The sequence below is a fragment of the Telopea speciosissima genome, chromosome 4 (assembly GCF_018873765.1).
Source record: "Telopea speciosissima isolate NSW1024214 ecotype Mountain lineage chromosome 4, Tspe_v1, whole genome shotgun sequence".
NCBI lineage: Eukaryota > Viridiplantae > Streptophyta > Magnoliopsida > Proteales > Proteaceae > Telopea > Telopea speciosissima.
This window is the reverse complement of record NC_057919.1, coordinates 12,754,068-12,771,024: the sequence shown is the minus strand read 5'-3', so window position 1 is coordinate 12,771,024 and position 16,957 is coordinate 12,754,068. Positions and strand designations below refer to the sequence as shown.

Below are 16,957 nucleotides of genomic sequence, written 5' to 3'. Positions count from 1 at the left end.
CCAAACTAAATCTCGCAGGATGGTCATATTTCTTTTCGACAGATGACAGGATTAAGTTTTTTGATTCAGGAACCCTTCATCCTTGGGATGAGCTCACAGTACTCTTTTTTGCGATTCGTAAAGGTATCGACCACGCTGCCTGCATTGGGTTGAAGATTAAAGAAGTTTGGAGTGACAACCAGTTCATTTCGGATACTCTTCCATCTCCCACCAAATGCCTATGACCGTAGAATTTATTTAAAGACTTTATATATATATATATATATATATATATCTCTGACCATACTCAAGATGTGAATTTTGTTAAGGATGGTAACCAGTTTTGTTTAATTTTAGCTAGGAATATGGCTAAGAATGCTTGCCATATAAACTATGTTCATATTTAACCTTTTATAATATTATCTTTTCATAAAAAAAAAGAAGAAGAAGGAATGGTAGAAAGTGTTTACAACACATGCAACTGTTATGTGGGAAATTTGGAACAAAAAAGTTTTCTAAATAATATTACAATCATTCAGAAACTAGACATCAATGATAAATAGGAATATCGAACAAGTCATGTCTCTAATCAAAGGTTAGTATTCTTAATCAAGGTATCCTTCACTTGGTATTTGTCGAGTTTTGTTGCACTTGAATTATTAAGTATTTGTTCGATGTTTGGATGATCAAATCTTTCAACCATCATCAAAGATCTCCACTAATCTCAAAAATATAATTTTTTTTTTTAGAATAATGTAGATTTTTATTCTTTGTCTAATGTAAAATTGCAAATAAAGCATAGAATCTGCATACCCATATATTAAAAATGGGCTTAATTATTGTAACTCCGCTTTTATCCAAAGTAGCTCAATAAAACTTACCCTACAAAGGATTTGCACCTATAAAAATTGATGGAAAAAGAACGTTAACCGATCACATGGTTCATGTGCCCAAACATAGAACCACATGTTTTTACCATCAATTTTCAATAAACTCAAAATTTTCATTCCAACTGATCCTCTTACATGCACACTCTCATTAGTCAAACGCTACACGTCCGTCCAGAGAGTGATATCTTGCCAAAAAATGATGTATGGATAAATTATGGATGCATAGATATATAATTATTGCAAAAGCAAGTACTGATGGTTACGTGCAGCCAAACCATCAAAAGGCCAAATCAGTTTCCCGTCTTAAAAGGTCATTACATTTCTTTTCAAATTTTTTTTTTTGGTATTAATATGTCTTTTTATTGGTCAACTGCCAATCAAGACCTCATCTTTTTCCACCACTAGTCAATTCGATACCTTTTAAATGGAATAGTATTTTTATAAAGGCTGGGGGTATTTTAGGTTGCTTATTTAAATTTTTTTTTATTCATATGGAGATTGGGTAAATCTTTTCAACATTGTAACTACTTATGATAAAATATAATTAGTGCCTATTAATTTTGTATATCTTTATATAATCTATTAGATCTCAACAATTTCCTCTATTCTAAATTCATCTAGTGATTTGAGGATTAGATAAATTGGATAAGGGAGGAATAAATTAAAGGTAGTCCCTCTCTTTGGTATAGTTTAAATTTATGTTTATCTGACACATAAACATAAATAGATGTGTTTGGTATGATTTATCATCCTTATTTCTTATTAAAATAAATCAATATAAGCATAAATTCATAAACAGTTCGAGAGTTATTTATGATTTATCAGCATAAATTTTTAATGTTTATTTATGCGGATACCATTAATGAACATGAGCACAATTGCTAACTAAGTGAGGGTAAATTAGTAAAATTAATAAAAATTAGAACAAAGTCTCTTTTTTGCCCCTCTCTCTTTCTCCAACCCCACCCCGCCCCCACCAAAATACATAATATATTATTCACTTAAGCATACCAAACCTATTTTTCATTATCTTATCTATTATGTCTAGTAGTAACCAAATGATTATTGTTTATAGCGCATAACCTATTATCATAATTGATTATTCATAAATAGGTCATAAATATAAATGTAAACTATGCCAAAGAGAGCGTTAATATTTGCGTTGTAATGCATGCTAAATTGAGACAAGGTGGGACATGTTAAAAGAAAGGGAAAAGTCTCTCTCTCTCTCTCTCTCTCTCTCTCTCCCACATGAAATGACCTCAATGCTCTTCTATATACGAAACCAATCCAGTGCATCTCATTAGTGCGCTTCTCTATGCCACTTGCTCAAAGAACCCTCGCTCTGAAAGAAAAAGGTATGATCCAAAAAGATCATTAAATGGGTTGAGATTGGAATGGGTCTGGTCTCATTGGGCTTAGACCCCCTTGAGTCAAGCCCAAACTCACCATGCCCAAACACTCACTCGGACAACCAAACTACCACAGTAACAGAATATTTAATTTAATAAAGTAATCAAAATTAAACTCTTCCGTTACTCATTTTATTTTTCAATTTTTACCTGTGCCGCCTGACTTGGGAGATAAATGAATTAGGCTCGAGTGCTCGACCATGCCTACATCCTGCAGGACCTTAGTTGGCCCACCCAATCTTATTGATGACAAAGATAAATATTAGTCCTTAATACTACTAGCAAGATAATTAAACAGACTTTTTAAGGCAAAATTATCGAGGTTGTGTCCCCTTCTTAATAATCTTGTCACGATGTACGGTTTAAAAATTTACCATGTTACAAATTAAATGAGACCCAAATTTTATGGACATACAAACCTCAAGGTTCCGTATCGACACATCGAGATTCAATCCTAACAAAATTTGCGAAGTAAAATTTTTAAATCTAAGAACTATTTGAGGGAATATGAGTTGTTTTGACTTCTAGTTTTGGATTTATTGTCAATGTATGAACCTTGTTTAGGATAAGTGTGGTGCTCTTTAAGAGTGTAATAGGAGATATGAGCTGGCCATGGCCTTCACTCCTAGGAAACCTGCTTTATTGGTTTAAAAATGAACCAAATTTAACATTTATTCTTCTTTTAATCTTTGTAATTACAGTACTAAAATGTAGATAAGGTGCTTTTGGGACCTCTTTAAGCATCCTTGTATATATTAGTCATGGAAAAAACTGCGATTTCTTTATGTGCAGTAATATACAATACTTATTACTGTTGTTTTTAAAATGTTAGTAATTGTGATGATTAAGATTCTTGACAACCCAAACACATACATTTTATATTAACTTGGTATGGATTAGTTTAAATATAGATCCAATCCAAGTAGAGAAAAGTTGCAATATCTTTTGACAGTCACAACCCCCCCCCCCCCCGAATAATTATCACCTCCAATTCCTCCAATTCCTCTAATAGGGGGGAGTGGATCCCATTTTGGGCAGTGTTTTCGGGTAGGGGGAGGATGGTTATTTCTACCCCCATATGAGGAATTGGAGGGGATAACGACCCCCCCCCCCCCCCGATTTTTGGAGAGATTGTTTCCATGTCTCCTTGGTTATTCTTCTTTTAACCATTGCGTCAAGGCTTGCCCACTTTTGTCTTTTCATGCTTTATTTTTCTATTTTTTATGAATCAAATTTAAAAAAAAAAAAAAAAAAACTGAAATACCCATGCATTATTATTCATATGTGCTTACATAGTTGGACTATAAGGGGGAACTATATAGATATAATTATAAATGACAAAGAAAGACACAGAAAGACACAGAAAAAATAAAGAGTTGGGCTCACGTTAACGTACGAGAGCATACGAAAATGAGTCACATCCGTTCAAATGGAATCCACCTCATGTGGGTCCCACAGGGTGGATTCCATCTGAACGGATGTGGCCCGTGAACATAGTATGTTCACCTATGACTTGACTTGAAAATAAGAAGACTAATTCAGAAAAGACCACGGCCAAGACCAAAACCATAACCATCTCCATAAGGGAAGATTGAAGAAGTACTACTTGGATTTGGGTTAGCTTCTCTTGCTGCTCCAAAACGATCCACCATTCCCATTGAATTGATAGATAAGAAAGGGGAGGTAACAGCAGCTTTACCCACAAGCCCATCAACACGTTTCGTCATATTCATCTTAAGTTCCTCCATAAAAATCTTCAAATGATTAAGTTCAAGCAATCCCATATTTTCAATGGGTGCTTCCCACCATGGCACGCTCTGCGTCACTTCTGGGTTCAATTGGTTGAGTGCCTCGGCTCGCTTCCTCTCTGTTTCCATCAGGTTGAGCACCTCTGTATACTTTCGGTTGAGCTCACGAACACTGGCTCCACGGTGTGCGTCCACGAGAGGCAATGCAGTGGCTTCCTGTTGCGGATTTTTTTCAGTTAGGAACCTTTCAACGATGGACTCCACAGTTGGGTGGCCAAATGAGAAAACCTTCCCTGCAGGAGAGAAAACAAGGATGGCTGTCTCAGCACCACAGAGAGTACAGAGCTCACTTGCTTTCTTGAATAGTCCTGCTCTGCGTTTAGAGAAAGTGACCTGTCGAGAAGCTTCACAATTGATCCTCTTGATCTCAATTTTCTGGCGACCCATGCTTTGTTTCCTTGCCATTTCACTGAAACAATAAGAGAAACACTAGAGAGAGGAAATAGAGAAATAGAGAAACTGTTCTTCTTTGGGCTCAATTGACACAGAATTGAGGTTAAAGAAGGTGGATTTATAGGTCTTCTTTCCTTCAATATCATTTAATCTCTCGATTCTGTCCGAATATATTAAATTTTTTGCCTATATATCATCTAATTTCCATCTCTGAAGATTTATCCACTAATTAGGGAAGTTTAGATTCAAAAATCTTTTGAGATCTAGTTTTCTTGGTTGGCAATCTTATTTCTCCAGTTTGACCTCCATTGTCGACTTGAAATCCGAAAGCCAAGCTCATATTTATTTCTATTTAGGTAAAATCTGAGATTACTCTCTCACACAATGACCAGCTAATCATGTTAATTAGCCTTCCAGTTATATGGAATAGTACAGTATTTGTTGGCCTACATTTAGTACCTTGACAAATTTTGGATTTGTAAGTTTGGTTTTTCATGAGGAGACATTAAACACTAGAAAATCCTGGTCACATATGATCAGTATTGGATTACCATGAGATTTTAGAGAAGGTGACCTGTCGAGAAGCATCACAATTGATCTTCTTGCATTGAAACATGCATGTATATGAGAATAATTATCACCTCCAATTTGCGGGCAGCTCCAATTCCTCTAATAGTGGGGAGTGGACTCCATCTTCGGCAATGTTTTCGGGCAGGGGGTAGGGTGGTCATTTCCGCCCCATGTGAAGAAATGGAGGGGATAACGATTCTGTATATGATGGCTCTTTCCAAAATAAATTAGTATAACAAACATGGAATGAGCAAGATGGGCTACTAATATTGGTTTGGTTTGAGTGGGCAAGCCTTGCAGTAGCGGAGGTAAGACTACGTACATTTGCCGCTCCCAGACCTTGTACTAGCGGGAGACTCGTGCATAGGGATGCTCTTTATGACCTTTTTTTACACACATTGTTTGGGGAATTTGAATTGGATCGCCAATTAGATCCAATTCCCGATTCAAAAAATCAGTCAATTTTGACCGGAATTAGCAGAGGTCGATCCGGTTGCAAATTCAACTTCCTCTAAACTTGTTTACACATCTCAATTATCTAGAAACCCATAGATCTCCAGGTCTATGGGTTAGCCTTCCAGTTATAAGAGATAGTATTTGTTGGCTTACATTTTGCAACTTGAAAAATCTTGGATTTCTAAGTTTAGCATTTCATGAGGAGATATCTAACACTAGAAAATCCAAGTCAAATATGATAGTATTGGATTACCATGACATTTTGGTCATTGATTAATTGAAAAAAAAAAACATGGAATGGGTAAGATGGGCTACTAGTACTGGTTTGGTTTGAGTGGGTGAGCCTTGGCACAATTATTAAGTTGCATTATTGCAACCATTAGGTTGCATGTTCAAAATATGAAAACAGTTTTTCCGCGAAGCGGGGGGAAGGCGGCGTACATTTGCCCCTCCCAGACCCTACAATAGCAGAGGTCTCGTGCACTGGGACACTCTTTATGGCCCTTATATATAGGTTTAGTTGGTTCTAGTTTGTTATTCTAATAAGAATTCCAGAACAATATTTGAGTTGTAAAACAAAGGAAAAATGCTCTCTCTCTCTCTCTTCACATGAAATGACCTCATTGCTCTCCCACATTCGAAACCATTCCATTACATCTCATTAGTGCGCTCTTCTATGTCGCTTGCTCAGCGAACCCTCTATCCCTTGAAGAAAAAGGTGTGACTCAAAAAGATTATTAAATGGATTGTGACTTTGATGGGTCTGGTCTCATTGGGCTTGGACACCTTGAGTCAAGGACATGCAAACTTCAAGGTCCTATACTCATACATCAAGATTCAATCTGAATAAAGTTTGCCAAGTGGCAAAGAAAAGTTTTTAAATCTAAGAACTATTTGAGGGAAAATGGGTTATTTTGACTTCTAGTTTTAGATTTGTTGTCAATGTATGAACCTTGTTTAGGGTAAGTGTGGTGCTCTTTAGGAATGTAATAGGAGATATGCTATGATATCAATGGCGTCACTTGGACTGTGTATGGTAACATCATATATATGGTACTACTTAAAAGACAGTTTAATTTCCATTCTAATTAAGAGAGAAAAAAATCTTCAAAATATAACCCTCCATGGTTGGCACTTTTTAAGACTTGAGCTGGCCTTCGCACCTGGGAGACCTGCATTTTTGGCTTGAAAATGAACCATATTTAACATTTATTCTTCTTTTTATTCTTTGTAATTGCAGTACTATAGTGCAGAAAAGGCGCTTTTGGGACCTCTTTAAGCATCCTTGTATATATTACTCATGACATATTAGACTATAACCACCATAGTGGATCTCTCCCCATGGCTACCACTACAACAAAACACATTTGTAGCTATGGATATTTAATTGCGATTTTTTAAAACCGCAGCTATAACTATGCGGCATTTGAAATGGTAGTAATTGTGATAATTATGATTCTTGACAACCCAAACACATACATTTTATATTAACTTGGTATGGATTAATTTAAATCTATATCCTATCCAATTATTGAAAATTGCAATCTCTCTTTGACCGTTATCCATGCTTCACAGAGAGGTTGTTTCCACATCTCCTTGGTTACGGCACGTCCACCTTTACCTTTCATGCATTATTCTTCATTTATTTCGATTAAAATAAACTGAAAAACAATGCATTATTGGATTCGAAATTAAAAATCCATGTAATATTATTCATACGTCTATCCTTTGTTTACATAGATGACCAATAAGGGAACAATATAGATATAATTAAAAGGTCAAATGTTCCTTGTGCTAGGAGTCCAAGATGCGCCCAGACACATGGAGGTGGGCGAAATGATAGCTCCGTCCCCTAGTATGGTCAAAATGACCACCCCATGTGTCTGAGCGCAGTCTGCACTCCCAGGCAGAGAACAATCGCCCTAATTAAAACAATAAGACACAGACAATCATAGAGAGAGAGAGAGAGAGAGAAAAGACGAAGAAGGGTAGTTCAGAAAAGACCACGTCCAAGTCTAAAACTATAACCAGAGAGAGAAGAAGAAGCATTAATTGGATTTGGGTAAGCTCCTCTTGCTGCTGCAAAACGATCCACCATTCCCATTGAATTGATAGAAAAGAAAGGGGAGGTAACAGCAGCTTTGCCCACAAGCTCTTCAACCCTTTTCGTCATATTCTTGTGAAATTCCTTCATAAAAATCATTAACTGATGAAGCTCAAGCAATCCCATATTTTCAATGGGTGCTTCCCACCATGCCTCTCTCTGCTTCGCTTCTGGGTTCGATTGGTTGAATGCCTCGGCTCGCTTCCTTTCTGTTTCCATCAGGTTGAGACCCTCTGTGTACTTTCGATTCAGCTCTCGAACACTGGCTCCACGGTGTGCGTCCACAAGAGTAGGCAACGCTGCGGCTTCCTGTGGCGGATTAATGTTTTCAGTGACGAACCTTTCAATGATGGACCCCACACCTGGGTGGCCAAAGGAAAACACCTTCCCTGCAGGAGAGAAGACAAGGATGGCTGTCTCCGCACCACACAGAGTACAGAGCTCACTAGCTTTTTTGAACAGCCCTGCTCGGCGTTTAGAGAAGGTGACCTGTCGAGAAGCCTCACAATTGATCCTCTTGATCTCAATCTTTTGACGACCCAAGCTTTGTTTCCTTGCCATCTCACTGAAACAATAAGAGAAACACTAGAAAGACAACTTCACCTCCCACCAAGGGAAAGAAAGAGAAAACAGAGAAATAGAGAAACTGTTCTTCTTTGGACTCAATTGACACAGAATTGAGGTTAAAGAAGGTGGATTTATAGGCCTTCTTTCCTTCAATATCAATTCAAATCTGTTTAAATATATTAAATTTTTTGCCTCTTTATAGTCTTATATCTATCTCTGAAGATTTAGCCACTTATTAGTAAAGTTAAGATACAAAAATCTTATAGGATCTAGTTTTCTGGGTTGTCTGTCAATCTTAATTCTCCAGTTTGACCTCCATTGCATGTCGACTTGAAATCCGAAAGCCAAGTTCAGATTTATTTCCTTTCATATGATGTGGTGTTATGAAAAAAGAAGAGGATTAATGTCTGTTAAGGTAAAATCTGACCAGCTAATCATGTTAATTAACCTTCCAGTTAATATGGAATAGTATTAGTTGGCCTATATTTAGTACATCGATAAATGTTAAATTTCCAAGTTTGGTTTTACATGAGGAGACATTAAACACTAGAAAATCCAGGCCACATATGATTAGTATTTGATGACAATGAGATTTTGGTCATTGACCAGCATAACAAACATGTTCTGAGCAAGATGGGCTACTAGTAATTAATTGTTTGGTTTGAGTCGGCAACCCTTGAGGCAATGATTAAATCGCGCTATTGCAACAATTAGGTTGTGGGTTCGGAATATGGAAACAGTTTTTTCGCAAAGCGGGGGTTAGACTACATACATTTGCCCTTCCTAGACCTTGCAGTAGCGGGAGGCTCATGTATTGGGATGCTCTTTATGGCCCTTGTTTATACACATTGATTGAGGAATTAGAATTGGATTACCGATTGGATCCAATTCCTAATTCAAAATATGGATCAATTTTGGCCGGAATTGGCTGAGGTCGATCCGGTTGCCAATTCAACTTCCTCTAAGCTTGTTTACACATCTCAAACTTGAAGAAACCCATAGATCTCCAGGTCTATGGGTAAGCCTTCCAATTATATGGGATAGTATCTGTTGGCCAACATTCAGTATCTGGATAAATCTTGGATTTCTAAGCTTGGCATTTCATGAGGAGACATTAAACACTAGAAAATCCAGGTCACATATGATCAGTATTGGATTACCATAAGAATTTTGGCCATTGATTAGTTGAAAAAAACAGTGAGGTTTGAAACATTATGCATGTATATAATGGCTCTTTCCATAATAAAAACTCGAACATGGAATGCACAAGATGGGCGAGCCTTGCCGCAATGGTTAAGTTGTGTTATTGCAACCATTACGGTTGCAGATTTAAAACATGGAAACAGCCTCTTTGCGAAGCGGGGGTATGGTTGCATACATTTGCTCCTCCCAGACCCTGTAGTAGCAGGTGCCTCATGCACTGGGATGCTCTTTATGACCCTTATATATAGGTCTAGTTGGTTCGCGTTTGTTATTCTAATAAGAACCACAGAACATGCCCCTTCCCCTTCCCCTTCCCTTGTTAGTTAGTTAGCCAAAAGTTAGCCACTGAACAAACAAAGCTATCTAATGTCAAATTGTCAATTATATATATTCAGTAATACTCATAAAATTTAGGTTTAAAGCTCAACTGATCCCTAGAGCAAACGTCTGCCATCTTATTCATTCCTACAAAACCCTATAAATCTAAAAATGTCATGAGTCCTTTAATATTAGGATGAAGTTTGGTTCTGGAGCAATGTTTACACACATTGTTTGAGGAATTGGAATTGGATCACCAATTCTGGTCATTCTGGTCGAATTGGATTGGAATCGGCTCGATCCAATTCCCGATTCAAAACATCGGTTGATTTTGGCTGGAATTGGCTGGTGTCTATCCGGTTGCCAATTCAATTTCCTTGAAGCTTGTTTATACATTTCATTCTTGCAAAAACCCATAGATCTCCAGGTATCATATTGCTATTTCAAACCACTCCAGCCAAAAAAGGAATGGAAGAGAATTTTTTAAGGTAAGCATTACCTTACATGATTATCTTACTAACTTCAAATCATTCCATAATTAGTTATAAAGATTCACTTTACTTTGAATTGAAATCCCTTGAATTCCTTGAATTTGAAAATTAAAATAAAAATTACATTAAGAAAACGTCATTACTATGTATGGTAAGATCGATGTTTAGAGCTGTTTGGTATGCATTCTAGGTCGATTTCGAATTCTTGTGCGATAAAAAAAAAAAAAAAAACTATTTGTATCATCCAAGAATGTGAAATCGCCTTAGAATGCATTCCAAGAATGCTTACCAAACGCTGCCTAAGTAATGGGCAAAAGATTGTTGCATGGTCGCATGGCCCCTGATACCATTGTGGGAGACCAATGAGAGTCAATTCAGCTCTCCTCCAGCCTAGCTAAAACATGGGGTGTTTGGGTAATTTCACAGGTGGGATCCACCTATGAAATGATCCAAACACCCCCAAACAACAAACTAATTCCCTCAATATAAATATGGGGCGCTGTTCTCTGTGCCACAGTGCAGGCTGCGCTCAGGCACATGGAGGTGGGCGCAATGACCACCCTGCCCCCTGAGTGACAGGCCCATGTGCTTGGGCGCAGACTGCGCTGCGGCACAGAGAACATTCTCCCTATAAATATAAACAACAAAACAGATACACACGCACTGAGAGAAGAAGAAGACGAAGAATAGTTTAGAAAAGACCACGTCCAAAACTAAAACCATAACCATCTCCATAAGGGATGATTGAAGAAGAATTATTTGGATTTGGGGTAGCTCTAGCTGCTGCAAAACTTTCCACCTCTCCCATTGAATTGATAGATAAGAAAGGGAAGGTAACAGTGGCCACAAGCTCATCAATACGTTTCTTCATATTCTTCTTGAGTTCCTCCATAAAAATCTTCAACTGCTGAAGCTCAGGCAATCCCATATTTTCAATGGGTGCTTCCCACCATGGCTCGCCCTGTTTTGCTTCTGGGGTCGATTGGTAGAGTGTCTCAGCTCGCTTCTTCTCTGTTTCCAGCAGGTTGAGCACCTCTGTATACTGTTGGTTGAGCACACGAACACTAGTTCCACGGTGAGCGTCCACAAGAGGCAACGCAGCGGCTTCCGGTGGCAGATTAATGTTTTCAGTGAGGAACCTTTCAACGATTGATTCCACACCAGGATGGCCGAAGGAGAAGACCTTACCTGCAGGGGAGAAGACAAGAACGGCTATCTCAGCACCACAGAGAGTACAGAGCTCACTGGCCTTCTTAAATAGTCCTGCTCGGCGTTTAGAAAAAGTGACTTGTCGAGAAGCCTCACAATTGATCCTCTTGATCTCAATCTTCTGACGACCCATGCTTGGTTTCCTTACCATCTCTCTGAAACAATAAGACAAACACTTGAAAGACTATACTTCACCACCCACCAAGGGAAAGAAAGAGAAAATAGAGAAATTAGAGAAATTGTTCTTCTTTGGACTCAATTGACACAGAATTGAGGTTAAGGAAGATGGATTTATAGGCCTTCTTTCCTTCAATATCATTTAATCTCTCAAATCTGTCCGAATATATTAAAATTCTTGCCTCTATATCATCTTATTTCCTTCTGTGAAGCTTTACTTTTTTATAACTTTTACTTTTGGTAACAAACTTATTTACTTGAGAGATTTAGTCACTAAGGAAAATTTAGATTCAAAAAAAATCTTATGAGATCTAGTTTTCTTGGTTGGCAATCTTATTTCTCCAGTTTGACCACCATTGTCGACTTGAGATCCGAAACCAAGCTCATATTTACTTCCTTTTATGTGATGTGCTGTTATAATCTGGATCGTCTACGGCGCAGCTGTCCGTCCTGCCTGTGCTACGCAAACACAGGGTCATGCGCAAAGACCGCCTTACCTTTGTCCAAACTCCTTGCCCGAATGTGGGTAAGGCGGTCTTTGCGGGTAGCCCTATGTCTGCGCAGCACAGGCAGGACGGACAGGTGTGCCGTTGAAGATCTGGATCCGTGGTGTTATGGAAAAGGAAAACGAATGTCGGTTAAGGTAAAATCTGAGATTTTTTTTCCAAGAGGCAGCAGGGCCTTAGTACCCATCTGTGGGGGATTGCGCTCTTCTCCTGCGATGCATGGTATGCAGTGTATATCGTGCGGCTGGGGAGGCATCGATCCACACGTCAGCATGTTGGGATGTGTGCTGGCATGTGGATCGGAGCTCCCCAGCCGCACGATGTGCTCTAGAGAGGAGCCGGATCCATGGGTGGGGTTTTTTTTTTTTCTTACGGAATTTATTTGGAAAAATTTTGGGTCGTCCAATTTTTTTGCAAGGTTCAAAAGATCGCAAACTTTTTCTTGTTCGACTCGAATTTTATCGTATAATTCGTCTTTCATTTTTTGAGATACATAATTCGTCTTATTCAGATCATGGATTGAGGTATTGATATTGGCTCAGCCGGATCTTATCGGTATCAGTGATCAATTGGCTCAATCAGATCTTATCGGTATCGGTATTGGTATCGGATCAAGGGTAAAAATCGTAAAAGAAAAACTTGATTTTTAATTTAGGAAAATTTGACCGATCTAGGTTAATACCGGTATTGGATTTGGTATCGGTAGAGACCGTTATTGATATCTCAATCCTTGATTCAGATTAGTGAAATAATTCAGAGGAGAGGAACCAAAGAGATTTTTTTTTTTCTTTTTCTTTTTTTTTCCGGTTTTTATTATAGAAATTTACATGTACCTCCCTTGTAGTTTGGTTCAATTACAATCAACCTCCCATTGTTTGAACAATTACATCCGCACCCCTATGAAAACTGACGGTATTTAATTTAACAAAGTAATCAAAATTAAATGGAAAAGGTTTTCATACACGGCGTTTATTTTTCAATTTTTACTTGGTTTGATTGATAAATTAATTAGGCTCGACCATGCCTAGCACCCACCTGCTTAACCTAAGGACCTTAGTTGGACCCACCTGTGATAAATTGAATGAGGCCCAAATTTTGGAATTCGGTTCTCCTCCAACCGTAGCTGGAGCTGGAGGGTCCAACCCAGCAAAAATAAGAGTGTTTGGGTCATTTCACAGGTGCCCCCACACCCCCCTCCCCCCAATGAAATGATTCAAACTCACCCTGTTTTTGTTGGGCTGGATCCTCTAGTTCCCGCCACGGCTGGAAGAAAGCCAGGTCCCAAGTTTTGTAGACATGCAAACCTCAAAGTCCTGTACCTATACATTGAGATTCAATCCTAACAAAATTTGCCAAGAGGCAAATTAAAGTTTTTAAATCTAAGAGGGAAAATGAGTTATTTGACTTCTAGTTTTGGGTTTGTTGTCCTTGCATGAACCTTGTTTAGGGTAACTGTGGTGCTCTTTAGAAATGTAATAGGAGACATGCTATGATATTGTTTTTACTTTCTTTTGAGTATGATATATGATCAGAATTCAGAAACATAGTAATTGCTTAGATGATCCATCAATGGCGTTACCTGGACTGTGTATGGTAATAGCATATATATGGTACCACTTAAGACAGTTTAATTTCCATACTAATTAAGAAAAAAAAAATTCTTCAAAATATAACTCTCCATGGATGGCACTTATTAAGATTGGAGCTGGCTTGGCTCCTAGGAAACATGCAATATTGGCTTGAATGTAGAAAAATGCGTTTTTGGGATCTCTTTAAAAGCATCTTTGTATATATAATATATTAGACATAGCATATTAGACTTAAATAAGGGTATCAAAACCTAAATCGGACAGGCCCGACCCGATAGAGCTCGATCCAAATGGAACCCAAGCCTTATTGGTTCGGCTTCGGTTTACGGATTAGATCACAATTCAGTTTCGGCTCAGTTTGGGCTAATTCGACGCCACCGATAGGACCAAATCGAACACTAAAACCAAGCCCCCAAATCCTAAAAACTCTACCCAATCCCTACCCAAAACCAGCCTATACCCATGTTTCAAACCGAGTCGAACAAAATTTAAACCGATATCACAAACTGAACCGAACCTGATTCCAACCCGAGCTAAAACTAAAAAGTACCTATTGGTTCGGTTTCTGGTTCCCTGAAACTCACACCAAAACCAAACCGCCCAATTGACACCTTTAACTAGAACCAACACAGAGGAACTTACCCAATGGCTAACACTACAATAAAACACATTTGTAGCTATGGATATTTAACTGCGAATTTTTAAAACCACAGCTATAAGTGATTTATAACTGTGGCATTTGAAATGGCAGTAATTGTGATAATTATGAATCCTGACAACTCAAACACATGAATTTTATATTAACTTCTTATGGATTAATTTAAATTTGGATCCTATCCAAGTATAGAAAACTGCAATCTCTCTGACGGTTATCCCTACTTGGCGGAGAGGCTATTTCCACGTCTCCCTGGTTATTCTTCTTTTAACCGTTGCTCCAAGGCACGTCCACTTTTGTTGTTTGATGCATTATTTCTCCACTTATTTTGATTCCAAAAAAAAAAAAATTGAAAAACACATGCATTATTGGATTGGAGATTAAAAATCCAAACTACATTATTCATATGTCTATCCTTTGCTTAGATAGATGACCCCTAACGGAACAATATAGATATAATTAAAAGGTCAAATGTTTCCTGTGTTGGGAGTCCAGGATGCGTCCAGACACATGGAGGTGGGCGAAATAATCGCTCCGTCTCCTAGAATAGTCAAAATAATTGCCCCATGTGTTTGAGCGCGGCCTGAACAATCGCCCTAATTAAAACGATAAGACACAGGCAAACAGAGAGAGAGAGAGAGAGAGAGAGAGAAGGATAGTTCAGAAAAGACCACGTCCAAGACTAAAACTATAACCAGAGAGAGAAGAAGAAGCATTAATTGGATTTGGGTAAGCTCCTCTTGCTGCTGCAAAACGATCCACCATTCCCATTGAAATGATAGAAATGAAAGGGGAGGTAACAGCAGCTTTGCCCACAAGCTCTTCAACCCTTTTCGTCATATTCTTGTTAAATTCCTCCATAAAAATCATTAACTGATGAAGCTCAAGCAATCCCATATTTTCAATGGGTGCTTCCCACCATGCCTCTCTCTGCTTCGCTTCTGGGTTCGATTGGTTGAATGCCTCGGCTCGCTTCCTTTCTGTTTCCATCAGGTTGAGACCCTCTGTGTACTTTCGATTCAGCTCTCGAACACTGGCTCCACGGTGTGCGTCCACAAGAGAAGGCAACGCTGCGGCTTCCTGTGGCGGATTAATGTTTTCAGTGAGGAACCTTTCAATGATGGACCCCACACCTGGGTGGCCAAAGGAAAACACCTTCCCTGCAGGAGAGAAGACAAGGATGGCTGTCTCCGCACCACACAGAGTACAGAGCTCACTAGCTTTTTTGAACAGCCCTGCTCGGCGTTTAGAGAAGGTAACCTGTCGAGAAGCCTCACAATTGATCCTCTTGATCTCAATCTTTTGACGACCCAAGCTTTGTTTCCTTGCCATCTCACTGAAACAATAAGAGAAACACTAGAAAGACAACTTCACCTCCCACCAAGGGAAAGAAAGAGAAAACAGAGAAATAGAGAAACTGTTCTTCTTTGGACTCAGTTGACACAGAATTGAGGTTAAAGAAGGTGGATTTATAGGCCTTCTTTCCTTCAATATCATTTAATGTCTCAAATCTGTCCAAATGTATTAAATTTTTTGCCTCTTTATCATCTTATTTCCATCTCTGAAGCTTTAGCCAATAATTAGGAAAGTTTAGATACAAAAAATCTTATAGGATCTAGTTTTCTGGGTTGTCAATCTTAATTCTCCAGTTTGACCTCCATTAATGTCGACTTGAAATCCGAAAGCCATGCTCATATTTCCTTTTACATAATGTGGTGTTATGAAAAAAGAAGAGGAATGTCTGTTAAGGTAAAATCTGAGATTACTTTCACACAATGACCAGCTAATCATGTTAATTAGCCTTCCAGTTATATGGAATAGTATTTGTTGTCCTACATTAGTGCCTCGATAAATCTTGAATTTCTAAGTTTGGTTTTACTTGCATGAGGAGACATTAAACACTAGAAAATCCAGGTCACATATGATCAGTATTGGATTACCATGAGATTTTGGTCATTGACTAGTCAAAAAGAAAACTGTGAGACTTGAAACATCCATGCTGATGCATGTATATGCTGGCTCTTTCCGAAATGGGAGAATGATCTCTGTGCCGCAGCGTAGCCTGTGCCCAGGCACATGGGCAGCCTGTGCGGGGGGGTAGGATGGTCATTGCGCCCACCCCACGTAACTCGGCGTAGGCTGCGCTGCGACACAGAGAACTGCACCCCTAAAAATTAACATAACAAACATGTAATGAGCAAGACGGGCTACTAGTAATGGTTTGGTTTGAGTAGGCAACCCTTGGGGCAATGATTGAGTTGCGCTATTGGAACCCATCAGGTTTCAGGTTCAGAATATGAAAAAGTCACTTCGCAAAGCCAGGGTTAGGGGACCCTGATCTTCTACGGTGCCATGGGCTGAGCGGCCTGAGCGGCGCACATACAGGTCGCCCTGCAATGACCGCCTTGCCCCTACCCGAGCACCTTGCCCGAGCGGGGTAAGGCGGTCATTGCAGGGCGCCCTGTTTGTGCGTCGCTCAGGCCGCTCTGGGCAGGGTGTCGTAGACGATCTGAATACAGGGTTAGGTTGCATATATTTGCCCTTTGCAGACTTTGCAGTAGCCGGAGGCTTGTGCACTGGGACGTTTTTTATGGCACTTGTTTACACACATTGTTTGAGGAATTAGAATT

General features: G+C 38.9%; 4 protein-coding genes across 4 annotated transcripts; all 4 read right to left on the bottom strand.

Annotated features, from left to right (window-relative positions):
• Positions 1-3,819: 3,819 nt before the first annotated feature.
• On the bottom strand, positions 3,820-4,494 carry LOC122658983 (agamous-like MADS-box protein AGL62). The gene has a single exon (XM_043854151.1). It carries the CDS (start codon positions 4,492-4,494, stop codon positions 3,820-3,822), a length of 675 nt encoding a protein of 224 aa, XP_043710086.1.
• Positions 4,495-7,501: 3,007 nt separating this feature from the next.
• Positions 7,502-8,173, bottom strand: LOC122658981 (agamous-like MADS-box protein AGL62). Its single transcript, XM_043854150.1, has one exon. It carries the CDS (start codon positions 8,171-8,173, stop codon positions 7,502-7,504), a length of 672 nt encoding a protein of 223 aa, XP_043710085.1.
• Positions 8,174-10,879: 2,706 nt separating this feature from the next.
• LOC122660206 (agamous-like MADS-box protein AGL62) lies at positions 10,880-11,551 on the bottom strand. Its single transcript, XM_043855421.1, has one exon. It carries the CDS (start codon positions 11,549-11,551, stop codon positions 10,883-10,885), a length of 669 nt encoding a protein of 222 aa, XP_043711356.1. The 3' UTR covers positions 10,880-10,882.
• A 3,436-nt stretch (positions 11,552-14,987) lies between these two features.
• Positions 14,988-15,659, bottom strand: LOC122658980 (agamous-like MADS-box protein AGL62). The gene has a single exon (XM_043854149.1). The coding sequence runs from the start codon at positions 15,657-15,659 to the stop codon at positions 14,988-14,990; it is 672 nt and encodes a 223-aa protein (XP_043710084.1).
• Between the last annotated feature and the right edge of the window lie 1,298 nt (positions 15,660-16,957).

What these genes read in the sequence shown, in the direction of transcription:
- LOC122658983 (XM_043854151.1), bottom strand. Translation starts at nt 4,494, where the DNA reads ATGGCAAGGAAACAAAGCATGGGTCGCCAGAAAATTGAGATCAAGAGG.
- LOC122658981 (XM_043854150.1), bottom strand. Translation starts at nt 8,173, where the DNA reads ATGGCAAGGAAACAAAGCTTGGGTCGTCAAAAGATTGAGATCAAGAGG.
- LOC122660206 (XM_043855421.1), bottom strand. Translation starts at nt 11,551, where the DNA reads ATGGTAAGGAAACCAAGCATGGGTCGTCAGAAGATTGAGATCAAGAGG.
- LOC122658980 (XM_043854149.1), bottom strand. Translation starts at nt 15,659, where the DNA reads ATGGCAAGGAAACAAAGCTTGGGTCGTCAAAAGATTGAGATCAAGAGG.